This window comes from Rhagoletis zephyria, unplaced genomic scaffold (assembly GCF_001687245.7).
Source record: "Rhagoletis zephyria isolate East Lansing unplaced genomic scaffold, Rhagoletis_zephyria_1.1 Rzeph_scaffold_04594, whole genome shotgun sequence".
Taxonomy (NCBI): domain Eukaryota; kingdom Metazoa; phylum Arthropoda; class Insecta; order Diptera; family Tephritidae; genus Rhagoletis; species Rhagoletis zephyria.
The window spans coordinates 21157-31005 of record NW_016161677.1 but is presented as its reverse complement, the minus strand read 5'-3'; the positions used below and the strand labels follow the sequence as shown (position 1 = coordinate 31005).

Here is a 9849-nt window from a genome sequence, read left to right as displayed (position 1 = left end):
GCACCAATATGGTGATATATATTTCTCTTACCTGATATGATTTTTTAAACAGGTGGCAACATTCCTATAGTTCATCTAAGAAACAAAACTTTTCAAAATCATTTCGATTGATACCCATTTTGTAATAATTGATTTATTTTTTTAAATAATTTGAATATAATTTTTCAAAAAGTGACAACTCTTTTAAAAAAAGTAAAACCTTATTGCACATACAGTCCAAGCCTTTTAATTTGAGACCTCATTTCGGAAGATCGAACGAACGGTACGGACATGATGGTATTGGTTATTAAATAATTTGAGTTTAATCGTTCATCAAAACTAAAACCAGTTTGCACATCTAGAGACCAAGCGCTTTATTTTTATTTTTTTTTTTTGTATTTACATACTCTTGCGCCGATGTCACGGTTAGCCCTTTAATTTGACATCTCATTTTTGAAAATAGAACGAACGGTACAGATATTTTGTCCTGGACAAAAATCTTTTAGCGTATTATATATAAAAATAATCTGGAACAGAGGCTGGATTCTGTAACCGTGAGTTTTCAAGTGTGCACTGCAAGTTGTGTATACTCTTCATTTCGCGATTCAAGAACTGAGAGAGTTTTTGGTTTTAAGTTTTGCACTCAGTGTACACTGCATTTTTACATAGTTACAGAAACCATCCCCAGGTATCAAATTCTGTAGATCTTTGAATCACAAGGAATTCTAAAGTCATTTTTAATCTTCATTTTAATGCTACAGTCAGTGAAGCCAAAGGCGTATTTGTATTTGTAAAGCGATGGCCAAAATAATTTTGCGAGCCTTATATTACCAAAGGTTTTTACAACTTTAGTTAAACCAGTGTTAGAATGCGAATCTATTGTTTGGAATCCCCAATAGCAAGTATATTCCGGATGGAATAAATTTAAAAAATCTTATTTTTTGCTTTTTTAGATTTCCGTTGGAGTTCAGAGTTCACTTCTTACTCTAGTCGCCCACACCTCACTTTTCTGCATTCACTTGAAAGTCGAAGAGAAATGCTGGGTATAATATTTAGCGTTATATTAATAACAGGCTTGATGTAAACCCCGTCCCTTCTGGTAAACCTTAGAATTCTATGTCGAGTATCAAGTAACTGCTGTCGTTGGTTTTTAAAGCCATGAAAAACTAATTTTGAATTGTTTGTGCCAGGAATTTAATTCTCCAGCACGTTTGACATATCTGACCCGCTTTTCACCGCAAATGGAACTATGTGTCCTCTCTCAATAAATGATATAATGTCTTTAACATAATATTACAGCTGATGAATTGAGTTCTGTAGCTGAATAGTTTTAGAAATCAACACTTAAGCGCTTCTCAAAACTCGGCACAAAAAAGAGAGGTTCCTTCCTCATGAGGACTGTGCTACTGCGTGTTGGTTGTACGGGAGGTGGGTAAAGCCGTTGGGATATTTTCGGAAAATTCTATATAGTGGTTATTTGTTATTTTCAATTTTTTTGTTATTTCACTTGGAAGTATTTGTGCAACAGTTTTACCGAAGCATTGGTTAGTATCTACATATCGCACATTTGCTGCGGGAGTGTCACAATACAATTTCAGTATGCATAAATTACCGCTACATGTTCTTCAATGTAGTGTAAAAACTTCATAGCTGTACCGATTACCAGTAGATTACCAGAAGAAAGTATGTATTTATTTTGAATATCTGTAAATTCAAGATTTTAAGGCTGTTTTTTTAGTTTTTGATTTTTTTAGATTATGACACTCCTGCAGCAAATGTGCGATATATATTTACTTTGAGCTTCGATAGAAGGTATCGTTTTAACACTCATCGGGATCAAATTGTGTAACATCTTTAAAATTTTTTTATCGTGCACGTTTCCTATGTAATATGAATATACTTGCACACAAACGAACACTTGGACAAACGTTCCCTGCCAAGCGATTCAAGAGGATATTCAAATTTATTTTTTTTAATTTTATATTTTTCTTCAATTTTGCGTTTTTCCGATTATGTACAGCATACATCAATACTTTGAATTAAATTTATGTGTATTGACTTACTCTATATTTAAGTAATATTTAATGTTAAATACTTGCCATTGATTATTACGTATGTGTGGATTTTTGTTGCTGCATTGTTAAATCTAGTTATACCTAAGTATGTATGTATATATTATTTCAAGTGTTTAGTATCGTATGCGCTGTTGTATGCAATATATGTATTTAGGTAAGTATGTACTTAGACACACAAATCTAATTCTTCATTTATTATATTTTACGTATTTGAGTCGATTTGTATGTTTCTGATAAAAGTTATCAGATAAGGGAAGATTTCACTTCCAGATTTATTATATCCATGGATCTATGTATTTGTATTTTTACTACGTATTTTGTTTGCTTGTACATATAACACATTTTTGTTTTTTCAAATACTCAAAATAAATCAAAATGTTTTTTTAGATGTGGATTAGCACATAGGCTGGAAAAAATTATACTTATTTAAGTGAAAATATGCGGTTTAAATACACATTTAAGGAGCATAGTAAGTAGGGATAAAAAACATCATAAATAAAAGCTTTGTAGGCTGCGCTTTAAATTATATTGCTGGGAAAATAGCTTCTAGTTATGAAACCGAAACCAAAGTTCGTTGAAAATGAGGTAAAGAAGTTTTGTGTGTGAACTCAAGAACAAATAAATTAAATAAAAAGCAAGATGTATTTTGTGTTTTAAAAAATTTTAATTGCATGTTCGCACTCATTTTTGTTCTTTTATAAAATCGCATAGAGTTGTAATACAATGTTTTGCGTACATTTTAAATTTTCTCCATAAGTAAGAATTTATTTACATATGTTTGTTAGTTAAGTAAACTAAATGATTATCTCAAACCACATAACTAAACTAAGTAACAAGAATCAACTAAATCTTACGAAAATTCGCGATAACCATACAATTCAAACACAATTAAACTTTTCATGTAGCTTAAAAAATCCTAAGTGAAACAGCTTTTAAAATAACAAAAGTACTTTTTAATAAAACAAAATTAGTGAAAATAAATTGATTTAAAGCAACACAAACAAGTGGAAGCGAAAAGTGGATAGTTCGTAAACTAGAATGAGCTTTTCAAATGTGGTTCACGAGTCTTTAATTTTGGTTAAGAGTTACAGGCATGCTTTCAAAACGTAGCTTCTTAATCTCTTTCATAGTGATCACTGAGACTTTTGAATTTAATACCAAAAGGGTGTTGGTTGACATTCTCTAGCAATGACTGGGTTACACGGACTCCTGTAAGAGTGTAAGTATGTATTTATAAATTGTATATTTTTATCTATTTGAGAAAGCATTTATGTAACCGTTGAAATTATTCCATACTTAGTGATTTGTTTCTGGGGTTGCTTAGCAAACTGAAAAACGTTTCACTGCGCTCGTTGGTGTGTACATATAATTTAAACCAATTAAAGTACTTTTCTTAATTTTTTTACGTGATTTTAGTATTTTTGCGCTATACTGTGTGTATTTTTGTAGTTGATAAATATAGTTAAGTATTATTAGGATATTTTTATAGTAAATAATATATATCTGTATGTATATCTCTGTATAGTACCTTTATACTGGGCCTTATTTCTAATACGTATGTTGTGAGATTGTTTGATAACCAATTGCTTTTTAGTTTTAAGTTTAACGTATTTAAATAATACATGCTACCGGACGCATCTTTTAATGAGTCAATGAAGCAAATAAAGAAGTCGCACATTTCTGCGGGGAGGCTTAACGTTACTTGCTACAAATGTTTATAAAACATTGTTTTGAGCTACATATACTTGTACATACATGTGTGTAGTCGGTTATTTTTTAGTTGTAAAAGTTTAATCATATAAAGTTGTAAGCTTTAAGATTAGTCACTGGCGAATATAAAGTTTTTGTTTGCTTATTTGTTTTGTGTACGTATTTGTTGTTTAGTGGCCACGCTCTGAGGATCGCTAGACCCTCGCAACCAACAGTTTATCAAATTAATGTTTATTAAAATATCGAATAACAATTACCAATTTATAGAATTATGTAGTTATTCTTTATCAATAATGAGATTTTAGTTGCCAACGAGTTACGTTGCATTACCTAATGGTACACACAGAAGTTAACATTAATTATTACTCATATTTAGGGCATACTTCTTAATTATTTTTTATCACTATAATATGGCATTGGAGAGAAGATTATAGAAAAATCATATTTTCCTTGAGATTAATAAAATAGTGAGTGCAGACGATGGAAATTGATAGCATGACATCTTTTTATTAACATTTGTTGTATTTACTTTGCAATTTTAAAGCTTCACTATCCTCAAAAAACTTTTCTCGGTACAGAACCTTTTCGTATTTAAAAAATTTATCTTGCTTATCAGTTGAAATCGATTTTAAAACTTTCGGTATTATTCCTTTTCTGAAGGAGTTGGACGAGCTAACTAGTCGGTTTATTGCTTATTTGACATATAGTTTACAACTGGCTAAATAAACAGATAGCAGCTATAAGCAAATTATGAAAATAAGTACCGAAATGGTAGCCCTGGACAAATTGATGGGAATTGATGTACCATAAATAACCTTTGTTATTGCAGCCCCTGACTTCCCAAAGAAATTTCTATCTAAAATACTTAAGCAACCTAAATGACTAAGGTTTTACTGTTTAATTCACTAATGCAGTCGTAAATTTTATAACACCATATTCAGTATCTACTTGAGTCCCAAAATAATCTGGCACAACTCGCATTGCTGCTCGACTAAATCTACACTCACTAGCAGAATCGGTACTGCACCGACTATATCGGCCCATTATTTTCTATGACTAACGGCGCTCTAATGCTCACATCCTTTTTGCTCATTTATATGTAAGATATACATACACATACATATGTACATGCAAGAATGCATAAATATATTTGTATGTAAATAAAAGTTCACACCATCATATAATTATTTTAAGTATGTATGCATACGTGTGCTTGTATATGTATATACATATATACGATTTTAATGTATTTTAAATTACTAAGTAAATATGTATGTACGGTAGTTGGTAGACTTATGTTACTAATTTACTATGTAAAGTGTTTACGTATTTAAGTTATCATCTTTCGTTTTGTTTTCCTGCCTTCTTATCAAGCTTAAATCAGTGGTCAACTGGGAAGCGACGGCCCATTGCTGCCGCCTGTTCAATCACTGCACTGCTGCATAGCTGTTGCTGCTGCCGCTGATGCATTTACGAAGTTACCTTACTGACGGCCTTGAGCAGGTCGTGATTGCTCTTGTCCAGCGCGCTCATCATGCCCAAATTGCTGCCAATACCAGCGCCCACGCCAACACCCGCGCCGACACCAACACCCATGCCCAAACCCAGTTTCAGGTCATTCTGTCCGATCACTGAATGATGCAAATGTCCTGGATTGTGTGCAATGATGGAGTGATGATCTTGTTGCTGCTGTTGCTGGTGCTGCTGCTGTTGTTGTTGCTGCTGCTGCTGCTGTTGCACCTGTTTATTGGCATTTTGTTGGGCGGATTTCATGGACTCTTGAGCTTTCATCTTTTCTTGTTCCTCGCGATCGCGTCGGGCCTGCAAAAAAAAAATAAGCACAAAATATTTAATTTAAAAACAAATTTATGATTTAATTTTAATTTTAATGCAGTTTTAAGTATAAGCCTAGGGAAATTTAAAGACGAAATAGAACATCTGGAATAAGGAAAATGTATTTCTGTAATTTCGAGCTGGTTCTGGTACTGACACTAGTAATCACTGGTACTTTATTAGTATGCACTTGAATGGATTTGTTAAACAAAATATATAGAGTGCCAGAATGAGATGCTCTATAAATAGAGATATGCATGTCGCTCATTTACTTCAATAGTGTCACAATCCAAAAAATATAAATTTAACCCCCGCTACCCCTTCTTCTATGCTGTGTAAAAATTTCATAGCTGTACCGATTACCAGTATCTCATTAGAACAAAATAGGGGTATTTCTAAGTCTTGCAAATTGCACGGATTGCATGAAATGCAAAAAATCCAAATTCAGATGAGTGCGTAATCCATACAAATAAATGATTAAAACACCGCTGACCCAATTAAACATTGCTGCTTACATTATGCATTGCAATTTAGAAACGAAGACGTATTGTAATGAACGCCCGAAGAGTATTCGGTCACATCACACTTTCGGATTACAAACAAAACCAGAATGTAAAGGACGCTAACCACAAAATAGAGTTGCAAAACTATCTGTAGGGCCACTATCGATAGTTTTCATGTTTCAGGAAAAAACTATCATAGCTCGTTTATAGTTTGCAGCAATACTATCGATAGTGACAAGCGCTACCATCGATGGTACTATTGATAGTCAATGCAATGTTAACAACTGTTACAACGTAACCGGGACGGCATCGCAAAACAAAAATACTAAATATTGAGAATGTAAACACACTTAGGGTAATTTTCTCAATTAACGTTTTACTTTAAAATTCACTTTGTGTTTAAAGATTGCTTTAAAATGTATAGTTCTGTCTAAGTAAAGCGCTTTGTTATCAAATTTTATTTATTTACATATTTACATATCTATTACTGAAGCTTACAATTAAAAACAAAATTATAATAAAGAAAGCTGTGGCTGCTACGGCCTTCATCTTCTTCTTATGATGTATAATAAGTGCTTATTAAAAAAAAAATAAACAAAAATGATATATTTATTCTACACTCTTAAAAGTGCATGTAATGCTACTACTGAAAAGTGTCTATATTTCAATCAGAATCTGTGTAAATATTCTCATAAGATGTTCAAGATTTGATTTTGAACATTAGGTGTTTAAAATATACACATAGATACCACATGAAATGTTTGAAATCGCAAAAATTTTGAAAGTAAAAATACATTTTCTACCAATAATAAACATTAAGTGTTTATACATATATACCCAATTTTAAACATTTTATGTGTAATTTTGCCCTACGCGACATATTGGTATATAAAAGTAAACAGGCAATGTTTAATTTTGCACACTTTAGGAGAGGAAACTGGCTACCTTTCTTTATATGCGTAAATTTAAACAAACATTTTTTAGGGCAAATTTTAAACACTTTAAGCGTAAACTGTGAAATTGTGAACATTGAACATAAAAATAAAATAGATTTGTTGAGCTGTATAAAGTAACATGTTCATAATAATTTTCGATTTATAAAGCAGTTAAAGTCTTCTTTATTTGTTATGAATTTNAATTTTTTAGGGCAAATTTTAAACACTTTAAGCGTAAACTGTGAAATTGTGACATAACATAAAAATAAAATAGATTTGTTGAGCTGTATAAAGTAACATGTTCATAAAAATTTTCGATTTATAAAGCAGTTAAAGTCTTCTTTATTTGTTATGAATTTGGGTGTAAGTGTTTAGAATACAATAAACAAATTTGAAATTTGTTCTACGCCACACATTTGATAAGTAAAAGTAAACAAGCAGGGTTTAATTTAATTAACAGGGTGTGTATATTTGCACACATTTAGAGAGGAAACTGGTTACCTATCTTAATATGCGCAAAATTAAACTAATTTTTTTTAGAGTGTACATGGTTGTTTGAATTTCGTAATATCTATAATTTGTTGATTTTTTGCACCCAAGAAACATTCAGCAAGTTTTGGAGCAATGTTTAAATATAAAGGGAGCTTTTCAATTAAATTTTGCTTGAGAAAACGGCCATTAAAGGATCGATAGTTTAAGCTTTTTTGAAAAAAACTATCACCACTCATCGATAGCGGCAAAAAAATAAAACTATCGATAGTACCATCGATAGTTTGACACCTCTACCACAAAGGGGCCATTCGATGTTTTGAATGAGTGCTCGATTACGTGATGTGCCTTTTCGCCGCTGGGTATAAATAGGTAGCAAGCAGCGAAATTCTGTATCAAATAACGGGTGATTTTTTAAGAGCTTGATAACTTTTTTTTTAAAAAAAACGCATAAAATTTGCAAAATCTCATCGGTTCTTTATTTGAAACGTTAGATTGGTCCATGACATTTACTTTTTGAAGATAATTTCATTTAAATGTTGACCGCGGCTGCGTCTTAGGTGGTCCATTCGGAAAGTCCAATTTTGGGCAACTTTTTCGAGCATTTCGGCCGGAATAGCCCGAATTTCTTCGGAAATGTTGTCTTCCAAAGCTGGAATAGTTGCTGGCTTATTTCTGTAGACTTTAGACTTGACGTAGCCCCACAAAAAATAGTCTAAAGGCGTNAGAAATATTTATGTAGCAATTCCAACAACAAAACAGCTAGCACAGATTCGCATTTATCTTGCTATGGTTTTTTGCAAAATATGTGCATGGGTCCAGACGTTGCATACTTTGCAGCGATGGGAAATGCTTTTTGTCATGTATTTTGTTATTGTGTGTTTGCAAGTTGTGCAATCAGTGCAATCCGTGCTAAGCGCAACGGCTTTGCAAGATTTCAGGAATACCCTACTTACTATGTATTCATTTTTACTATGGGAGAATATGTAAATTCCAGGGGCCGNTTTTGTTATTGTGTGTTTGCAAGTTGTGCAATCAGTGCAATCCGTGCTAAGCGCAACGGCTTTGCAAGATTTCAGGAATACCCCTACTATGTATTCATTTTTACTATGGGAGAATATGTAAATTCCAGGGGCCGTAACGGTTATAAGTTTTATTATAAAAATCACTTTTTAATCGTTATTAACTGAGTTTTATTTTTTGCGCGGAAAAAATCGTTACGTTTTAAGTTTTATTTTTTGCTCGGAAAATAATCGTTATGTTTTAAGTTTTATTTTTTGCTCGGAAAATAATGGTTACGTTTTAAGTTTTATTTTTTGCTCGGAAAATAATGGTTACGTTTTAAGTTTTATTTTTTGCTCGGAAAATAATGGTTACGTTTTAAGTTTTATTTTTTGCTCGGAAAATAATGGTTACGTTTTAAGTTTTATTTTTTGCTCGGAAAATAATGGTTACGTTTTAAGTTTTATTTTTTGCTCGGAAAATAATGGTTACGTTTTAAGTTTTATTTTTTGCTCGGAAAATAATGGTTACGTTTTAAGTTTTATTTTTTGCTCGGAAAATAATGGTTACGTTTTAAGTTTTATTTTTTGCTCGGAAAATAATGGTTACGTTTTAAGTTTTATTTTTTGCTCGGAAAATAATGGTTACGTTTTAAGTTTTATTTTTTGCTCGGAAAATAATGGTTACGTTTTAAGTTTTATTTTTTGCTCGGAAAATAATGGTTACGTTTTAAGTTTTATTTTTTGCTCGGAAAATAATGGTTACGTTTTAAGTTTTATTTTTTGCTCGGAAAATAATGGTTACGTTTTAAGTTTTATTTTTTGCTCGGAAAATAATGGTTACGTTTTAAGTTTTATTTTTTGCTCGGAAAATAATGGTTACGTTTTAAGTTTTATTTTTTGCTCGGAAAATAATGGTTACGTTTTAAGTTTTATTTTTTGCTCGGAAAATAATGGTTACGTTTTAAGTTTTATTTTTTGCTCGGAAAATAATGGTTACGTTTTAAGTTTTATTTTTTGCTCGGAAAATAATGGTTACGTTTTAAGTTTTATTTTTTGCTCGGAAAATAATGGTTACGTTTTAAGTTTTATTTTTTGCTCGGAAAATAATCGTTACGTTTTAAGTTTTATTTTTTACTCGAAAAATAATGGTTACGTTTTAAGTTTTACTTTTTGCTCGGAAAATAATCGTTATTTCTTGAGTTTTATTTTTTGCTCAGAAAATAAAACTTAATTTTTGCGTATGCGTATGCGCTTTTTCTTTAGAAATGTGTGGCGTTAAAGGTTCAATGCAGCCGCCCCCTGTCTATTCACGCATGCGCAT

General features: G+C 31.7%; 1 protein-coding gene across 1 annotated transcript in view; it reads right to left on the bottom strand.

Annotated features, from left to right (window-relative positions):
- Positions 1 to 4976: 4976 nt before the first annotated feature.
- Positions 4977 to 9849, bottom strand: part of LOC108370959 (homeobox protein abdominal-A-like) — a gene marked incomplete at its 5' end in the record, with an annotated part of 9882 nt that continues 5009 nt past the window's right edge. Inside the window, one exon of the mRNA XM_017626418.1 lies at positions 4977 to 5585. Coding sequence (XP_017481907.1) covers positions 5235 to 5585 — 351 coding nt within the window. The remainder of the gene's footprint in view (positions 5586 to 9849) is intronic.